The sequence below is a fragment of the Centruroides vittatus genome, unplaced genomic scaffold (genome assembly GCF_030686945.1).
Source record: "Centruroides vittatus isolate TY-2023 unplaced genomic scaffold, ASM3068694v2 contig_392, whole genome shotgun sequence".
NCBI classification, from domain to species: domain Eukaryota; kingdom Metazoa; phylum Arthropoda; class Arachnida; order Scorpiones; family Buthidae; genus Centruroides; species Centruroides vittatus.
In genome coordinates this window covers 1,211,856-1,233,373 of record NW_027122208.1, presented here as the reverse complement: position 1 = coordinate 1,233,373, position 21,518 = coordinate 1,211,856, and the positions used below count along the sequence as shown (strand labels likewise).

Genomic DNA, 21,518 nt, shown 5'->3' with positions numbered 1-21,518 from the left:
ATAGTGACCCCGTAACGCATAAACATTTTGTACCCTACACGATACTTTAATAGTAAATAAAAAGACCCGGTTTAATTGCAGTCTTAAGTCTCCACCCGTTTGAATATCGGAATAAAAAACACTAAAATTTGTAATCCGGGAAATCGGTGTTTTATTTATTATTATTATTTCCGATCCTTCGTATTATTTAGATTGTTTTCGCGTGTTATCAATATTACCAAGTCACGCGGTCCATCCGAATTTTACCAATAACGAGAGCGAAATATAACTTGAATTATCAAAAATGTATTTCGAGTATTTTCTTTTGTTTTTCGACGGATTACGTCCGAATTTTCGAAGCAAAAAAGGCACTCGTAATCGAAGCCGAGTAAACAACGTTCTGAAGTCTTCTTTCGCGTGACAATGTTTTGTAGATAAAGTAAATTAGAATGCTTTAGGCAGATTTTCCATTTAACAGACGATTTACCCGATTATTACGGATCTCGTTCGAAGTTACGGCGGAAGATTAATAACGGAAATGATGTCAGATAATGACATCACACGCTTCCATTGAAGAATTAGCGCCTCGGTAGCTACGGTCTACAATTTAAAAATTCGACACAGTCGTAATTAGTGTCAAAACTTTTGATAATTGAGTTATCAACCCTTTCGAATTTGTATCGGGCACGGCTCAAATTTCAAAGCGAATGTACGCGGCAGCTGTCGAGAGTTCGGCGCACCAATTAAAATATCGGTCAAAGATTGAAAAAATTTATTTATAATATAAATTTTAAACAAAATAAGAATGCGGCGAATACAAAAAAGGTTAGAATTACAAAAAACGTATGTACAAAAAATAGAAAAAAGGTACAAAATAACTAATATATCACGTTAGTAGCTTTGACTACAAAAACATCGATATCACAACGTGGTACGAGATCAATAGTGAAATATATAATATATAATTGTATATTTTTTCCATCGTTTCCGGATGCAAAAATTCGCTTATGTACAAATACGTCTTCAAAAAGAAAACAAAAATACTGAATTCCTTTATATAAATACTAGCTTGCTCCGAGTTGGCGTAAATATTGTTTCGTCTCTCAATATTATATAATAATCGACTAGGTAAGAGAAGAGCAATACTGTCACATCAATTTTCAAGCGTGAGGTAATTGGGTGTGACTTTATCTCTATTGGTTGAGCAAAAGTCCAACAGGAAATTTCTTTGGCATGCTACTTGGCTACTCCCGGGGGTCACGTGTCACTCTGCGAGTAAGATCGCGAACGTCGCGATCTAGTTTGGAAGAGAAGCTGTAAAAGAAAAACAGAATGGTTAGATATTTAAACGAAAACGGGGGTTTGCGAAGTAAACACGGAACGAGAGTTTTGTTTCCGCCCTCCCGACCACCTGGTCCTTAGGGACAGGTGCGGGAAAACCGTGGGAACAGATGATACAATAACCCCTCCCCACGCTAACACCTGATCTTAAAGCGTTTATACATACATACACACGTACGCGTAGAGATAACAGTAGTTTTTAAAGTCTGCCACCGTCTGTAATTAAAAGACCACCTCGCGATACTTACACTTAATCCCGAAGCCGATCTCATCGATCTTTCGAAGTCGTTGCTAAGTCTTCTCAGTCTCCGACCAACTTCTACTATATTAGACGTATCCAAGCTACCGACAGGAAGAGATACAGAAGCCGATCTTGCACGTTCCACGTGACCAGACCTACTGCCATTGTGTTGCACAACATCTGGTAATGGAGCACGGACGGGCGCTAACCTGGGTTCGTCATCGACTGAAAGAAAAAGGAGGAAAAATAAACAAATAAAGATAAACCGTCAAATACGGCCTATTTATTTCGTTAGGATGCAAATAAAGTCAAAATGCAGACAAACGCATTTGTTTTCGCATTAACCTTTCCCAGCTGCAGGCGCTAGATGACCCCGCCGACCTCCAAAGGAACATTACCCATCAGCCCCGGTTGTGTCCTTGAAAATATATCAACGACAGATTTATCAAAACAGAAAGGCCCGAACAAAAACTAATACCTGCCACTCGGACCGTGCAGGTGAAGACTAGCGTTTTGCGCATCGTTTAATAAACAAAAAACAATTACGAAGAGCGACAAAATGTAGGTCAAGTACTTTCGTAAAATGGCGCAGTCTAAATTTCCGGGGTTAATACTGGCGACAGCTGGAACACACGACTGGCAAAGTACAAAATCTGGATGAGTCAGACATCTTGACTTGATCTTTTTGGCAAACTTCCAGCTTACGGCGTGTTTCGTCTACCTGGCATGGCCATCGTCTGCCGTTTTAATAACCCCTAGCGACTCGGACTGAATTTTAATGAACCGCGGAGTGCAGATGTCGAATCGAACGTGCTCCGAATAATTTCCGACGGCCGAGACTCGACAGGTGAACGGTACCCACTTGTTACGCCGGAGAGTAATAACAGGGACCGACTCGACAGATTTGTCATTGTCGTCGCGTGTTTTTAAGTGTCCAGACCAAACCTCTTACCTGTGTCCCGATCTCGGTCGGGGCATGTTTGTGTAGAAACGTGTCTCATAACCCTAACCAGTCCGGTGTTTAAAATCTGCGGGCAGGATAATCTTCTAAACGGCGAATGAGTTATAGAATATCCTAATCTGGGTGTAGAGTTACTCAGAAGCATCTGTCGACCTGGAAACGGTATGGGTATGGGCGAACTGGTCGAGTGCCCTGTGATGCGGCTTCGAAAATCCTCATCACTGTCGTCTTCGGAGGGAGAATGAAGATTAAACATGTCATCGGGTTCACTACAACTGTCCTCTTCTTCGAAGTTAAACATGGAATTTGGCCCGGAGGTACTCGACGGCGACGGTTCGTATCCACTATCGGCTTCGTTCGGAGGTGCCGAAGTTGTCGAAGTGCTGGGAAACGGGTCCAAACCGCAGTATTCCATCATCTGTCGGCGATAAAGACTTTATTAATAACGCGCGGAGATTATTACGGCTAAAAATAATCACTACCGTTCGAGTCACGTGTCCGGACTAACCGCGATTACAGCGAATATTTCGAAAAAATTCAATTATAGAAGAGAAATATAAATATAGATGTATAAACAGTAAAAGTCGAAGACACCAGCAGCAGATAAAAGGCAAAAGTTGACTGGTGTATGATGCAACAGCTTAAACGGGTCACGGTCGAAACTGATTGATATCGCCGAGATTACTACAAAACCAGATTAAATAACAACCGTTTAACGTTAACAATAGCTAATTAGCTGTATTATTATTACGCAAAATCATTCCCTAAACGACACTTACAACAGCGATATCCGTCTTAATGACATCCGATATAAACAATACGCCACCTATAACGAAAGCGACTGGAAAATAATTATTTTTAAAAAATTTAAAAATTTAAATTAAAACGATCGGTAAACACCCAACACGTTTTTATTTATTATTATTGATAATAATATTATATTATAAACAAACGAGAATTCTTTCCGCGAATATTAACACCGTTCCAACTACATCCTCTCCTTAGAAGTGTGACGTCAGGGATTATATCCTGTTTTTTTTGCGCATTTATTTTCGAATAAATTTAAGATAAGGATAAAACGTTTGGTGGTTAAATAAAACAACGAAAATCGCTATCTGACAGCTCTGTGTGTGTGTGTAAGACGATAGATCTGCATCGTACCAGCAGCACAGTTATAGGTCCATTGTAAATAGGGGGTCATTGACAAGACGCATCCAGGCCCGGATAGGGGTGGCCTTGGAGAGCGGCGTCGTCGCCTGCAGGCAAGTAAGACCCTGCAGAATAATCACCTCGCTTCTTGTAAGACAAGTTCTGCTAGAAACTTTTACTTTTAATTTATTCCTTCGCTAGAAAATACTTCGCTAAACGCTAGCATTAAAAAATGGACGTGTCGAAACACGTTGGACGGCGAACGGCGTTAATTATACAATTACAAGGTGTTTACGGCGTTTTAAAGGATGGAGTAAAGCGGAAGCGACTTACCGATCAGTGACTAGTCGAACGTCTTGTCGAGAAGAGTTGGAGGATGTATTTGGTCATCCGAACTGTAGAATCACTTTGCCGCCACACCACAAGTCTGTATAAGCATGGGTTTGTTGTCATCGGTGACGTGGCGCCGTCTACCAATCCAGGCGTAGTTTTTGATGACGTCTGTTTAGAAAACCAATAAGACGGTCAATTACCGTGACGCCACTAAAATAGACTAATGGAACGTCTCGAAAGACGACACTTTCACTTCTGACCAATCGGAATTGGGTTAGGGGGAAAGAAATCATGTACGAACTTGTTTGCTGCAGATAAGCACGATTTTGTGCGAATTGTTAAAAAATACAACAAATTTCATATCGTTCGATTTTAACTTTTTATATATTTAATATGATTTTCACAGTATTATTATTATTAGTATTAGTATTTAAATTCGTCAATTTAAATCGAGTTTAAAATACCGATTATATAATGTTTAATTAATAATGAATCCGTTTACGTATAAAACAGGAAGATTTACTTTTTGACGTGGATAAAATTCTCATTTAGTTTTGTTTTGTACGTGAATAAAGCTTATTTTAAACAATAAAAACAACTTTTTTTCCTTTGTTTACGCGAATTTAGAATTGTAAAAAATGATAAATATTAACCGTAAACTCATTAAATATCACCCAGAAACCACCTATAAATCGTTTCTCGAGTTTTTATAAATGGAAAACAAGTTGGTTAATGATAAGTTATGTTACTGTCAGTAGTTAGTAGAAGGCCTGTTTATAGTAGACTATTCTGATGTTTTACTTGGATAAGGCCAAAATTTCACGGCAACACCACAGATTTTTACTAAACATATTATATTTTAACAGTTATATACAAATGGCTAGAAAGGCTGGTTATAAGGTGGCATGTTCAGGTATCGTATATAAAAATGTTTCATTTAAATGGCAGTAATGCGCATTCCGTTGGCTTTTAGATGACAAATTTCTTTAAAGCAGAGTCCGTTGGGCGAGTATCTACTCATAGATCATCTCTCAATAGAACTAATGTCTCTTTTCTGTAAAATGCTGTTTAAAAGCATCGACTTGATTTATGTTTTGAGAGGAAGTGAAACGGGGAGATTTGATCCATTAAAGTCAAACAGGAGTCTCTATAAATTTATGGATTGTTGAAAGCCATCTCTGAATTTTTAATAATTCGGTTTCGATGAAAATACTAACAACAGAGAAAGATTGTTTTGATGCATTAATGTGTCCACAGTAACCGAATAAATTACCAATGACAGTTTGATTGCCAACTATTCTTTCTTTTATCTGTCGACGATATGTCGTGGACAGGCATTCCTAGAGTTATTACGTGTTTCGGTAACAGATATTATTACTTGTTAAGGACATTAGTAGTTTTATTATATATAAATTCCAATAAATTGTATAGCGGTTGGGAATTTTATAGTCGGAGTATTTCTATAGCTTAATTGCTCTTCGGATCCGAACCGAGAGTTGTAAAAGTAGCTTATTAAGATATATTAAACAGATTGGTTTCGATACAGTTCTAAGTAATTATTATAAGCATTTTTAGGAATGATATATTAATTATAAACAAAGTTGACGCATTTTTTATTAGGAAAATTAAAATTTGAGGAAAATATTATATAATTTTCGCAGCTTTATGGGTAATATTATATATATAGAGAGAGAAGAATAAAATCTTAATGCGTTTATTTGCATAGATAAATGTTGGCAATTGAGAAACTATAGACAGTTTAAGCCATAATAGCTACCGTTCCATATGTATTAGGAAACAAAATACAACGAATGACAAATTACGAGTGAACTTTCCCTATCGACTTTTTACAATAGATACGAGTGCAGAACACGACTCTCCACTTTAATAGCTAGGAAAACGTTGCATCACCGTGACACGTCTTTTCCCTTAACGTCGTCGACTACGGAACTTTATAACCAATTGATTCTTGTAAACGCCTCCAACTGGTTTTGATAGATCCGAAGCTAAAGGACGTTCGAGTATGACTCACTAAATCACCTGGACACACCTGACACGATAAAATGATGAAAAGAAACTGAATTGTCCGCCCCACTTAACAGAGATGTAACTGTCAGAGGAACCGGTGAAAAATCACCAAATGTTCATTCTGTTTTTATTTAAAGTGGTTGTTCTATTTGGTTTCTGAAGAGAACTCATTTATCTGCTACGAGCTGAAGTGAATAGAGTTCAGTCGGACGAACATCTGACAAATATCTTGCAATTTCGGTTCTACCATGCAATTTCGTATAGTATATTCGGCAATTTGCAAACGGAATATCGGCTATTTTGTGATTGTTAATCGGTTTACTTTTAAGCTAAAATGATAATTGACCGCGGATTTACAATAGAATTATTATCCGCTCATCGTTATGTAAAGAAAAAAGTCCAAAGTTTGCTCTCGTTTTCCCTCTTAATTATATCTTTTAAATAAGTGATTCGATCGCATTAATTTTGACATTATAATAACACTTATCGTCTTCTCTATATCTTTTTCCTTTTTCTCTTTCTTTTCATACAATGCCCGTAAATCCCTATTAGTAGGCCCGTGTTTGTTTATTTTCTCGGCCCATTAACTTCATATTAAGAGATTTAAAAGTAATCTATTGATAACAAATCATTAATACCTACTTGAAATAATTTATAGAATTATATAAACGAGAAACCTCCCTCTATAAACACGAAGACGGTTAAAATAAAACGTTAGGCCACAGACTATTTTTCTGTCGTAAATCTCTGTTTAATTTATCTTAATTCTACGACAGTTGTTGAATTCGTGTCGTATCTTCTCGTCTATTAAAATGAACGATAGCATAATATTAATATATACCAATGTAGAATGCAAACTTTAGTCGTGCTTCAACTATATTTTAGCAAATATACAATAATTTAGACTTATCTTCAGATAATATACTCCAATAAATAACCGATTATCTCCATTAAGAATCGACCTTAAGTCTATTATTTATTAGTCTGATCCTAAGACAAACAAGTAATGACTTAGTTAAATTAGTCTAATCTAAAATTTTGATATAATTGCTCGTTATTCCTCTATTCGATAATTGCGTTTTAAATCTACAAATAATAATTTTGCTGAAATTTATTATTATCTGTTGCTTCCAGCTATTTATCGATCCCCTTAACAGATGTTAATGCCGTACGGGCTAATTTCGGGTATAATTTAAAATTTATTATTATTTTTTTTTACGTCTAATTTCAATGATTAGAAACGAAATGCAATATTTCCATTTAATTAACATCAATTTTTGCTACACGCCCCATTTATAATTGAAAAAAGTATTGTTTACACGATCAAAGTAAACATCCTGAATATGCAAATTTCGAGTCTACTTTAAAGCTCTAACTCTTTGTTTCCTAGGCGAATGCAATTTTAAAACGTAGGATAGACTTTTATTCCACCCTGAAGTTTGTTCGAGAGAACATAGTTATATATCATTATATTCAATATTTTGACATTGTTATCTGCATTAATTAAATTAAAACCGATAAAATACGAGCCATTTTCCTACTAAATTTGAATGTAATCAGTGTACAGCAAATGAGTTGACCGTCCTTAATTACTACATCCGAAGAGTAACATTGGTAGACCACATAAGCGTGGCCCTTTATATATTGACATTGCCCGTCTGAATTATGTCCATAATGCACGATTGAGTGACATAATTCACTCAGTACCGACCGGGAGGTGAGAGGGGAGGAAAAACATATATCCGGCCATATAATAAATTTAATTAATGTTAACCATTTTTGGTTTAACTGGACAAATGAGGATTTGCTGCCGGTGACGTCAACGACAAAATAGATTAAGTTCCGAGTGTCGTATCCCTCTTTTTTGGACACTAATAAGTGGCAAAACTTTACGAAAGGCCTCTGGTGTACTTAGTCGGCTACTTGGATTTTATTCGCCGACTGCGGGCAATCATTTTGTGTTTTACTCCGGGCTAGTATTTAATTTAGTAAATTTGTATGCTTATTTTTTATATTAATATTTAAATCTTTATCGAAAAATTGAAAAAAAAAAAGAATTCGAAGAATTTACTTTTAAATACAAAGTACTCGGTACCGTAAATAATTGTAAAGCTCTTTAAATCAATTATATATTAATGTTACTTTTATTTACTTCTATCTAACTGATCATCGGCTCGATCGGTAGTCCGCCAACTACGGTTCGAACACTCCTAATATAGGCATTCACCCGAACAAATCTTCAGTATTATTTCGTTTTAATATCAAAATAAACGAAAAAGTCTACGTTATCGATTGAAAATGTATAACAACAACAACAATAATAAATTTATAATCTTAAAGCAAAGCATCTATTTGCGGATCGCATCGAAAACAGCGCGCCGAAAATCAAACAATACAATCGGGAAAGATAAGTAGAAACAAAGATAATTTCCAAGTATTGAGTAATCTGACATTATTGACACGATATAGTTTAGTCTAATGTGACCTATGTGAACTGTCATTTGGTGACGTCCTAGGGCAGGTGTCTGGTGTACCGCAGCACCGAACAGGTCAAATAACTGTTAGGTAGACTTATTCGACCGCAATGAATGGTGCAGGTGCCGATCTGATTACTCGATTACACAGAACTCACCAGATGGAAAGTGATACACGCATTGTTCATTCAATTAACTAAGAGCAACAATTGTTTAATCTTCTTACACCGCTCTTATCTTATAAGCCCCAGTAATTAATAAGAAGATTTATACATATATATCTAATTTATTTTAAAAATGTAATCTTGGTTTCAAAATGAGGTAAACCAAGCTGACTCAACAGACCAAATTAAAAATTTATGATCCCATTGAAAAACTTTAAATAGAGGATTTAAAAATAATTTTAAACGATAATAAACTCGAATTAGATAACAATAATTTTCAAATTGATTATCAATGCGGTTTTTCCCGTATCGTCAAGTATACTTCGATGGGATAATCCATGAAAGGGTTGCAGTAATTCAGCGGGTAATAACCAATAAGGGTCTGAAAGGACACGTGTTGTACCCTACCATTCCAAAATGTCTAACGTGGAAATTAATCATCCGAATCGACCACATTAATTGTCCGAAGTTTGATTTAAATCACCGGCAATTTTTTCATTAAACATTTTCTACTTGTCGACCAAGAACGACGTACGTTTTCGAGGACCGTAATTTCAAATTTTGTAAAAATCTTTTCTTCCTTCCATTAAATAATTCTCGATTAAATTTATTTACGTAATGTTAATTTAATAATAAAAGATTACAAACAAATATTATTAGGCCTATTGTTATTATTATTAAATTTTAATTAGTTATTTTTCATATTAATTTAACAGGTAAATAATTTATAAAACTTAAAGTATTTGCGTATAAAAAAATGAAGCTTCGTAATCGAATTTAAATTTTATTCTCATTTAATTTTACTCTTTCGTATTAAAGATAAAAGAATGAAATACGACGGTAGATTTAAGAAATTAGCTATTTATCTCACGTTAAATCTTTAAATATTTTTGAAAATTGTTTATTTATTAAATAACGCGTTTAAATCAGTGGGAAAATGTGGGTATTCGAATTGTTAAGTTATATACATATGTAAATTGGACGAATGAATTATCTACGTCGACGACCGACGTATTTCACTCCGGAACGTCTCTTCTGGTCTATTGCGAAATTCGTTTATTTTAAGCATCGTTTCCACACGTTTTCGAGATAAAACTAGCGATGATGGACTCTTTTCTACTCCCTTTGTCCAATATGAATCACCAATTACGTTTCGTCCGTTTGTTTTTGCTTAACCCGTAATTCGTTAAAACCGTATTAGTTTTATTTATAATATTAATTTGTAATATTTGTAATATTATAAATTACTAATTTCTCGGAGGCCGAAGGTGTTTGAGTAATAATTTTATTTATAATTTTTTGTTAATTTTCTTTTACTATTAATATTTCTTTCTACACAGTTTTTAATTTAAGAATACTCTGAAAATATCCAATAATATTTTTATTTCGTACAATTGTCGACTTGGTCGTTACGTTAAAGAAATCATAAATTATAAAACTAGACCTACGCACCTCATTAACTTATTTAATCGAAAGATTTCTCTCCTCCGAAGAAGACTTATTTATACGTTTTTATACGCGGATCTTAAATTCGAGTGGGTCCGCGCGACGTAACGGATGGACATCCTTTTCATTTTATTATAAAATTAAAATTTAAAATTGGCACGCAATTTCTTTTTATAGTATATTGTCTGGCTCTTATATAATTTGTATACATTTCGTCCGAATTTTTTAAATTTCAGAAACTGTCGATCGAAACAATTACAATTGGCATAAAAGTTGGATTACGCGATTACCCGACGAGTCCGGATACACCGATCGTAATTCGCGGGGCCGATTTGCGCCTAAGTCAAACCGCGGGCCTCCCGGCGTTACGAGTCTACGGCTTAGGCGTCACATTTTTATGTTTATTATTATTTAATGGGGAAAAGGGCCCGTTATACGTTAATATTTAGGACCACGTGTCTAAAACGACCGTGATAAACCGAGATAATTTATTTTAAAAAATTGCTTAAAAAACACACGTCTTACGAAAAAATCGGGTTTTTGAGGTATAACTTTTGGAGAATATCTATCGTCCTGGCGCAGTTTAATTTTGGACCTTTATCTACTAAAATTTTAATATATTTTATATATTAAAGGCCTAAAATGTAGCCTATATTCTTGTTTTTTTATTTTTAATAAACACATTTTAATTCCAAAACTTTAAATATCTGAATCGATTACACAAAAATGTTTAATAAATTTTCTAAAATCAATCTCAAATTGTACAAAATAATATATCTTCCGTTTGTAAATTTTTACGGATACGTTATATTCAAATTATTAAGTCCGAAGAATAAATAATTTAACAACGCGGACTACGTAATAAAACGATTAAACCAAAAGTTATAAGTAATTGATTATTTATATAAATTTCGAGTGATTTTCCAATAAAAAAAAGCTATTATTTCGTCTAATTTATCCGAAAATTCAAATAGAACTACGGGCCTAAGCGAAGCAAAAAAGGCTTCGTATTAGAATACTTTTTTCGGAAAGAATTAATTTAGTTATAAAGAATTATATATTTAAATAATTCCTAACACTTCTATATTATGTTTTCGCTTTGTTTTAGAAAGAATACGCTAGATTACGCGACTTATTTTCAATAATATTAATCATTTTACGACTATTTAAGCCAATAAAATATATATTTATTAATAATTTAATTTAATGCCGACAAAAACTTAATTTATTTAATCTTTTAATATTAATAAATACTTTTATTATAGAAATTTAAGAATGGTTTATAGTAAAATTTTACATTTTTATTTGTTCTAAACTTATACGAAATGATTTTGTTAGAAGGATAAAACGTGCGCGGAGGGCGAGTTGCCTTTTTAAATATAGAATCAATCGGCGATATTTTTACACCGGCAATAATAATATTTCTTTTATTATCGCATTGGTAAAATTTGCACGAAATACTATTCTGGCCGTCGTTATTGTTTTTTCCTTTCTTCCGTCTCGTTTCCCGTTTGATTTTTCTTACGGAACAACTTTTAACAACAAAACTTTCTTAGTCAAAATATTTTGCACGCTTCCCGCAATCAACTTTCTGTTTATTTATCGTACGCCGTAAGCCGGATTACATTTCTTTACGTTTCCAAAAAATACTATAATTTTATTATTGCATAGTAGCGAGTTTGTTATATACTTCATTTCTATGTTTAGTTCCTATTTATTGCGCGAATTTAATCTTCGGCGCCGGGTTCCATTCTAAATTTTCTAGCGCAAAACTTTTTCATTATTACTCGGTCGGCATTTATCCGCGCCTCGAATAACATCGTATTCGGCATTTATTAAAGACGAAATATCGTATCGAGTTTTATAAACTACGGTAATTTCACATACGTTTATATTAAACGTTCCGAGTAAGCGAATCCGGCCTTTAGTAACCATCGATATCGAAGAATTGTTTTGTTTTTTTTTTAAAAAGAAAGTCTACAAAAAATAATATAAAGTGTAATATATATTAAAAATAGATAAATATATTAAAAGTATATTTCGTTTTATATTAGGGTAAATTATTGAAATGTATCGAAAATCCGAGTCGAGTCGCGGATGTCGAATGATTCGGCGACTAATAAAAATATATTAAAAAATGATTATCACTTTTTAAAATTTTTTAATTTAATTTACTTAATTAATTTAATATCCCTTTATTAAGAATTAATTAAAAATAAGGAAAAATTGTAAACCGAATACTCGAGATCGGACATTCGTTTCTATTCGTTTACTTAAAATTTTTATATTTAAATAATTTTTAAACGTTTAATTCAAATTCTCAATTAACAGATTCGTAATGGATCTTTCGGTCTTAATATTATATACAATCAAATACTTTCGATTCTTTAATTGCCGTTATTTTACTTAGAGATATTCCTAAACTTAATCTAGAATATTTTGTTACGTATTTATTTTACAATATTTCAAATGCAAGATATAAATTACCCGTTTAACCGCTTCTATAAACTCCATTCGTCTATTTTTTATAATTCATTAAATGTTTCCAAAATTATCATAGGCATTCGTTCCATCATAATACTGTACAATTTGACGTCATTCTTACAGTTTACTCGGGAGAAAATGTGACAATAACGTCATTTTGACGTAGAATCTAGCGAGAATCTGGAAATTCGCTTTTGAATTTCTAGATTCTTGCTAAACTGTAAGTAATTACGGCGAAGATAGAATAAATTAACGATACTATCTACCAGTTTTGTCACAAATAAAATTAGACGTTAATCAATTTTAAATTATTAAAATTTTCGAGGAAAAAATACAGAAAATCTCATTATTTTGTACATAAAAATTTTTAAAATTTAATTTTGAATGTTACGATTATTTTAAATTACAATTTTAATTTTAAATAAAAAATAAAATAAAATATTTACACGACGGAGCACAAAAATATATCGATGTTTATAATTTTATTATAAATTTCAGATAAGCCCTATCGATTTAACAATTAGACGGAATTGACCGAATAAAATTGATTTATTTAAATAGTAATCGTTCCTCTAACGAAGATGCAACGAATTAAATTTCGGCAGTTTCCCGGTGAATAGCGATTCATTCTATTTACTCGACCGTCTCGTTCTACGCAGGCGAATTTTTTTACTTCTCGATTTAAAACAACTAGAAATGCCGCCGAGCTACTACCTCGGAAAAATAAATAAAAGCGACTAAGAAAAATTCCCCGAACGAATCTCTACGGTCGGTGATTTCGATGGCATACAATGACCCGACGAAATACGCTACGACTCGAAAAGAAATGCCGGGATTTTACAAATGACATTTCTAAAAATTGCTTTACCAATCGTTCTTAAGCCATTCTAAAACAATTATTAATATTACGTCTATTTTTATAGTAATTTCGGCTAATTAAAAAAGAAATTCGAACGAGTTTATCGGAGTATCAAAAACTTACGAATAGGTTATAAAACAACGCGAACAAAGATTCGTCCATGCGTGAATATTTATCAACTGCGACGAAAAAACGTGGCAGGATAGACAAACTGCCCAATTAACCTCGTAAATGTGGCGTTATGAATCGCGGAGAGACGACGACGACCTTTTCTGCGACTACGAAACAAAATATTTAACAGAATCTATCGCGGAATTACGGTGTGTTACGTCTATAACCTCGTGCGTGGTGTACTGTACACGCGCTATAACGCCAAGCCTAGGTCTATATATATATATATAAGGCCATTAGGCGACTGTCGTTTTTTCTAAAGTATTATCTCCGGACAATCTTTTAACCCTTGCAGAATCATAATAGGTCCGTTCGCAATTGTCATTAACTTTTCGTGATCGGTCGGCCTTAACCCGTGCGTGTCGGGTCCCCGGCCACCTGCCCGATCCGAAATGATTTTTTGCATGCAATCTTATCCGCTGTGATGGATCGTAAAATGATCGACTTTCTTTAAATAATGCGCTTTATTTTTTAAATAAATTCGATTTAAAGTAAATACAACGCGCGAAAAATTTACTTCGTATTCGTTTATACAGAAAATTGTTTTAAGATATTTTAAAAGTTTTAATAGGTAAATTTTTTTATTTTAATCATTTTTAAGTTCGGGATTAGGATCGAAGCCTCGTCGATTTAAAGAATATCCGTTATTTAAGCAAAGAATTACTGTAAAAAGCATTTTAAATATAAAATATCTGACGTAAGTAAAGCATTTCGTCGGTGGAGATTATTTGAATTATGATGTCATACTGTAAAGGTTAGACTGGTACAGTTCTCGAAATGAGTCATAGATGACTTGCCTGCATCCCCCGACGTCAGACACTCTCGTCGAGATATAGAAATATCTAAATTAATTTCACATTTATAAAATAATTCGCGGCTTTCGATAAAATAATATACCTATTAAAATAAATACGACGCGATATACGAATAACTTTAAAGTGTATTTATAGTCGACGGAGGTTACTTTTTGCATCGTATTCACCCCCCGGCGAATATAAATAGATACACCGTATTTATACGTAAAATAAAATAAGTAATTCATTCTATTCAAAATCATCGAAATGTCCCGAACGACGATACGCGATTACGGTTCGGGAAGAGATCGACAGTTTATTTTAGCGTACGTGTCGTAACTGTTCCGCCGGCACTCGACTGTGACGTCACGTAAACGATTTCGATTCGATAGCATTCGTTTTTATTACCGTCATTGTATTTCGAACGCGGGTGGAAATAATTATATAAATCGCCGGCCCGAAAATAAGCCGTAATCGGACGGGAATCGGAGTTCGACGTCTCCAAAAATTGATGACGAAATCGGTCCACCTGTCTCGTCCCGAACTGCACGGCGTCAGTCTAATGAATGACTTAAGTGAGTTCTGCACGTGGTAGATAACGTCCGGTCTAACGGGCACTATTAGTTAATATATATTTGTACAGTATTAATTAATATCGATGCGCGTAACGGCGACTATCGATACGGTAGGCGATCGACGAAGGAAGACGATTTGTCATTAAGTTGTCCGACGATTACGATCACTCGGAACGGGACGGTAGGAAAGGATTGATTCTAATTTATAAGATAACTCGGGGCAATCCGTCTTCTAGCGTCAGATATTGCCGAGAACGAAACTAAATGGGAACATTAACTTTATCTCTAAAAGTTAGCTATACGCGAGTGTCTATCCCTTCCCTACAAAAAATACTCCTCTCCATCTTAAGGGTCGAACAAACGTCGAAATATATTCGAGATAAACTTCTAAAAGTGCAGAATTATTCAAATTTATTTGTAATAATTCTAGGATTTTCTTCCGAGCGATGCGAATAATATATATATATGATTATTATTTGTAAAGAAGCCATCGACAGAAATTTTAAAGTGGGGGACGAGTCGATAAAACGGAAAAATTTACAATTTTATCGAACATTAAAGCGACTTTTACCATTCGTTAATAACTTTTAAAAGCGAAAGAACAAAGTTTTTGCATTCTGTTACCGCGAAACTCGTTTATTTTAATCTTTAGGGGAGAGAGTGAAGAAGACATCGCGTTAATTTCGATTATATAAAAGAAAAAAAATGCGGGGCGAGTTAAAAAAGCGAAGTAAAGTACCTGCTCTCGTCCGACGTCTTTAAGGTGTGGCGCCGAAATGTCGTCTGCCGATTGTAAACAGTTCGTCTGCTAAATGAACTTCGGTAGTTACAGGTGAATAGGAACGAAAAAAGTTCCCTCCTTACAATGGACCGTGTTGTTTTAAACATCCCCCCTTGTTTTATAAACAGCATCCACGCGTGTCAAATATCGCAAACGATATAATTACCCACCAGGTTATAATCGCTATAAAGAAAAAAATATCACCAAATTGATTTTTTAACACCAACTCCAATAGTTTTAAAGAAATTTTATAAGTCTTTGCACTAATTAACGCCGGTGTATATTTTTTTAAATCGCATTATTTATTTCCTCGTGTTTATACGTAACTTTCTTGTCGGCAAAAAGAAATTAAAACTGGAATATTTATTAAAGAAAAATTTTAATAAAAACACTTACTCGATTAAACCAGTTTTCTTATAATGGTGCTGCCATCTGTTGATGGGATCAATTTTCGTTCTTCCCGCGTGACGTTTTTATTTACATCAGTGTTTTGAAAAATGCCAAGTAAAGGAAACCCGAATACATTATACACACTTTAAAGATATTTATAAATTATAAAAGGTTCCGGAATTTTAGGGAATATATTATGCACCGTATCTATCGGGTTCGACGTAAGCAGTTTTTGCCAATTCGTAAAATACCATCTTTACGACGTATAAACGTGCGGTAGATCTATGCCCCGAAGATGTTAAATGCTAAGGGACCGTGTACAATTTTTAAAGTTATTTTTGGTTCCTCGTGTAGCTACGACGACGTATTTTCGCAACCTCCTTCCTCTCTTCCTCTACGAGTAATTCGTGGAGGGCCCTTAAACATTGTTTTCTATTCTCGATCTAGGTCTATCTACCGTTGTTTCTAAACCGGATCTCTGTAAATATGTATATACATTAATATTCTGTATTATTATTATTGTTATCGGATCATTGAAATTGTCGAGTTTATCGAATCTTTTTTATTTATAGTCTTTGGTCTCAAAGTATAACTATAGAAAACTATAGTTATACTTGAAGTTATCGTCAGATGTTTATTCTATATCGAATATTAAAACAGCCTTAAATAGTAGAAATAAGCAATTTTTGAGACGATTTTTCAAAACTTGTAACTTAATTGATATTTTTTTCTTTACTCTTTCTGCCCCGGGGCACTAAGAGGCCTCTTCTTTTTTAGCAAACCCGTTACGGGTTCGGACGGGCCCAAAGTGGGGCCCGATAATTTAATCGACGTTATCAAAAAACATCGAGTCCTAATATGTCTGGTTGGAAATGTGGATGGAAAGAGGGTATGAAGCATCTACATCTATTCCTCATTAAATTTGCATCGGAACGATCGCGATCGAGTTCTGTTCGGTTCTTATTTTCTTTCTTGTTCTCGATATATTCCGGTGTATCTAAATCTAGTTTGTCGTATTCGTAACCTTTTCGAGTGAGGAACAAATCGGGAGTGATGACCACGATTCTTCCGTGTTCCTTCATTCTCGAAAAGGCATCTTCTGGTTCGAATGCTAAATTCAATCCCGAATCTTTCATGCGGTTTCGATACAGTCTGTCGAAGCTTTCGTTTTGTTCCGGGGAAAAGTAATTCTTCCAATCGCCGATAATTCCTGATAAATATTATCAAATTTTAATTTGTATGAAATTTTACACGTACCGTACTTTCCTTTATTAAAAAAACAAACACCTTTTCTCATAAATTTCGATTGAGTCATGTCGAAGAGATCGTGTATGGGAAGTACTTCTCTGTTTACCATGGCATTGGTCTTCATTTTTTCAAAAGTACAATGTTCCGAGATTCTTTGGATGGCTTCGGAAGAGATCGGGCACCCTACGAAGTTCGATATTCGAGATATCATCTCGGGCAAATCCTTCGAAAGGGTTTTTAGTTAAAAGTGTGTTAACGCATTTGAAAATTCCGAAATTTTCAAGTTTTATATATAAATGAATCTCTTACTATTTTTAATTCTTCGAAAGTAATAAATAGAACTTTATCCGGATGAGATAAGTAAAATTCCCAATAGGACAGCACGTGATCGAACCAGGAACCGTATACAACTGTTAATAAGAAGACGAAATTGTTAAGGTCCGAATTAGTCCGCGTTGATGTAATTTAATGTAATTACTACTATTTTAAGTTATTCGATTATAAAAGAAGTCGAGGCGTTTCTTCGGAAGCAGAAGAAATACTACTTACGATGTCCTTTCATGTAATACGATAGAAATTTTTCCCAAGATCCTCGAAAGTTTCCTAAAAACGTGCTCATTTTATGGTGATGATAATAAGATACCGCGTTATCTTTCGGGTTCCGAGCTACGTATATGATCTACGAATCGAAATTATGCCGTTATTCAAACATTAAGAAACATTCCGAACATTTATTATTTATTTATTTACGTTTAATCGATAATTAGAAGATGCGCGGATTAATCGGAACACTTACTTTACATTTAGGTCTTCTTAACTGTTTCGGAAGCGAATGAAAGGGAAGGTGAGTGGCCATTAATCGCGGCGATTTCATGTTTTTGAGATGACGTAAGTGACCAAACACCCGTCCGACTTCCAAGTGTTCCACTCGAAAATTAAGTAGAGTGTTTTCGACCTTCTCGACGTCTCCATTATTGTATATCAGAGACAATATCTCTTCGGTCCACGTGGTACCTAAACGAGATACGAAGTTGTTTACGAATTAATCTTAGGCAAATCGGCTAATAGAAAAGATCAATTTTAAATTTACCTGATTTAGGATAAGTGACGATAAAAACATCGTCCGACCTTATTTCGAAATTTTCTAAACTTTCTAATATGGTCGGCGGCACTAAATAGCCTTGCAACCAAATTCCTTTGAATAATTGCGCCTTTGGAATATTAGACAAATACTCGTCCAAATCGGCATCTCCCGACGTCGTTACGTTCGAATACGGAACGACTTTATCGCTGTTTTCTCCCTTATTCGAGAAATTCGTTATCAACGTTCCTACCGGAGTGTTGTAAAGGAACCTAAGAGACAGCATATCTGCACGGAAAGCGTAGGCTTTGCATTATCACTTTAAAAATAAATCAATAAATACGTTTAGTCAAATTCAAAAGCCGAATTGTTTATCGAACGAAATTAAAGTTATAGCAACTAACCGAAAAATCGAAACCGTTCTATGTCGGCTCTATCGAATAAAACTGTTTTCCTCATTACTATTCTTTTTTTACTAACTTACTGTAATAAAACGAAAACAAAAATAACTTTTTTTTGGCAGTTTTTGTAACGAAATATTTCATTTAAAAATGTTTACGAGATTAATTTAATATATTATCGAATGTTAGTTACGAAAAAATTGACGTATTTACGCACGGACGAACCGTAGAACGACGGCCACCGACGGAAACGTAAAACGGTCGTTGTTTGCAGTTATTTCGCACGCATTTCGAGAAGAAATGTTCTCGAAAAAACGGTCGATTAGACGCGGCCTTTGCTGGAAATTCGATTATAAAAAACTTTACACATTATTCGAAAATAAAGATTCCAATATTTCGGAGTTAAAAGTACAAATATCAAAATGAATACTGTACTCGAAAAATGTTAGTGTAAATCTAATGCGTGTGTATATAACCCATACGGGACGATTGTAAACATTATTAAATTTTGTAATTAGTTTTATACAAATATAATATAAATTTAAAATGACGTATAACGAAAACACCGATTTCGCCGTAAAATAAATCTGATAAGGCATTGTCCCGTAAACCAGATCTGAAATTGGAAAATAAAATGAAAGAAAAACTAAACGATACAAAGCGGAGATAAAAAGATAATAGGAGTAGTCGGCCAGCGAGAGAAAGAACGAGTCAAAACGGAAACGAACAAAAGGCGACTCCGTAAGAACCATTCTAGGAATCGGGGAAAGGACTTTGACTTACGATCAGAAAGCGGTAGACGATTCGAGGCCCTAGTCGCAATTTTGTTATAAGGCCCTTGGCGTAAAAGTGTTTATTATATATTAAAAAGGCAATAAAATCCTCGAATAATAACAATTTTTTTCTTTGTAATATACATTTTTAAACGTTCAGTAAATTCTTCCGGGCGTGTTATATTTTTGCTACGTAATTTTTGATGCCGTAGTCGCGCCAGGCTCGGGCCTATTGGGTAATCTTCCATCGGAAGAAAGTCGAGTTCTCGATTGCGCTTTCTTACCTTCGCCTTGGATATAATCTGCGTTTTTCTCTCTTAATCTATATAGGCCTACTGCGTGAAAATATATATCGGGATATTCGTGCTTTTTTAAAATGCCAAAATCTTTTATTTGACATTTGTTACGTAAGTTTTTTTTATATTACATTTCTAAAATTTGACTACAAATATTCAGTAATAGTTTATGTTTTCGAAAGTTTACGTATCGCCGAGTCGAATTTTCGTGATAACTAAACCTTTCTCCAAAATCTCACGGAATGTAATTTATACGTTGGGTGAACAAACGGGATACCTGACCAGAAATTATAATCGGTATGCAATTTGACAGACTGTAGGCCTCAATCTCGTATTCGCGACTCTAAGTAAAATGCCTTCGCTCCACCAAATAGCGCTACGGAGTAAAAAGACACTGTTCTTTAAATCGTAGGTCTGGTCTGCCACCCGGTAATCATTCGGGTGTCCGAACTTAAAAGATCGAACCCGAGTTAAGCGTTCCGGCTCTGGCCTCGGCTCTGGCGATACGACCCAATGGGGACCAACCTTCCTTGCCTTCCTCGCTCTCGAATTCCACCCTCTTACAATGTCATACAGTATTGTGTGCAGCCTGTAGACTACACTTAGAGTACTCTACCAGTAAGAGGCCAGCTCTTATAAACGGTCAACGGGATCCCCTCCCCTAGAAAAGGGGGCCTGCCCAGTGCGTCCACCGAGCTTATAGGTCGAAGAGACTACGACATACTGGCAGAGCGCTAGATTCAAAGTACGGTAGGTAGGTCAACCTACGCCTTCGTGCCCGAAGTTGGCCGAACTCCGGTGAGTTGCGATCGGTATACTATGCAAATACTGACTGGACCCACTTCGAGTCCAAGTTCGGACGAGGGGAAGGTAGCCGCTCCTGCGGATGCCCTGGCGGTGACGCCAGGCACTTTGTACTCGACTGTCCTCTGACCGAGGACTTTTGCCGAGGGACCAGGTCGACCGGTCTAAGTCTTCCGAACAAGTACTTCGAACGCTCGCAGCAAATACAGGAAACCTATTGAAACTAAAGGAATTGATGGGAATAGTAATAGGCGATAACCACTAACCATTCCTTGTATTAAGTACGGCTCTTGGAGCAAGATGATGTCAATCTCCCGCTCGTCTACCTCTATCCGAAGCTGGGCAGTTGCAGCCAGACACTTTTCGGAGTTAAATTGCAGTATCCCGCAGCCACGTCTTTCGTCCCTCTAATTGTGTATAAGATTAGGATTGAACGCGAGCTAAGTTTTCTTACTTACTGACCGTAGTCGGTTTTTGCCCGAACTCTTTCGAGTTCCCGTGTGTAACACGGGCAACTGGCACTGGTGCTAGAGTTGTCGGTACCCAGCTGCGGGCCAAACTTTTTATTAGCCTTCGTGCAGTTAACCCTCTGGCTTTAGAGTGCCGGCAGTAGGAAAAAAACACGGTCAAACTGTTCTATATTGAACACGAAGACTCGGTCGGCTGAGATTGCGTGTGGATTAGATCTATCTGATAGAGACTGTCCATTTCCGAGTGTAGAAGTTTGGAAACTAAACTTTTTCTT

At 35.2% G+C, this 21,518-nt stretch overlaps 2 protein-coding genes across 2 annotated transcripts; both read right to left on the bottom strand.

Annotated features, from left to right (window-relative positions):
- Window positions 1–736: 736 nt before the first annotated feature.
- LOC136975963 (uncharacterized) lies at window positions 737–3,359 on the bottom strand. The gene is made up of 4 exons (XM_067271145.1): window positions 3,302–3,359; window positions 2,514–2,940; window positions 1,569–1,786; window positions 737–1,293 (listed from the first exon to the last, which is right to left on the bottom strand). The coding sequence occupies exons 2-4, from the start codon at window positions 2,938–2,940 to the stop codon at window positions 1,237–1,239; spliced, it is 702 nt and encodes a 233-aa protein (XP_067127246.1). The 5' UTR covers window positions 3,302–3,359; the 3' UTR covers window positions 737–1,236.
- A 13,627-nt stretch (window positions 3,360–16,986) lies between these two features.
- On the bottom strand, window positions 16,987–18,798 carry LOC136976037 (sulfotransferase 1B1-like). Its single transcript, XM_067271229.1, has 6 exons — window positions 18,509–18,798; window positions 18,215–18,432; window positions 17,968–18,097; window positions 17,728–17,828; window positions 17,458–17,641; window positions 16,987–17,380 (listed from the first exon to the last, which is right to left on the bottom strand). Exons 1-6 carry the CDS (start codon window positions 18,783–18,785, stop codon window positions 17,007–17,009), a joined length of 1,284 nt encoding a protein of 427 aa, XP_067127330.1. The 5' UTR covers window positions 18,786–18,798; the 3' UTR covers window positions 16,987–17,006.
- Between the last annotated feature and the right edge of the window lie 2,720 nt (window positions 18,799–21,518).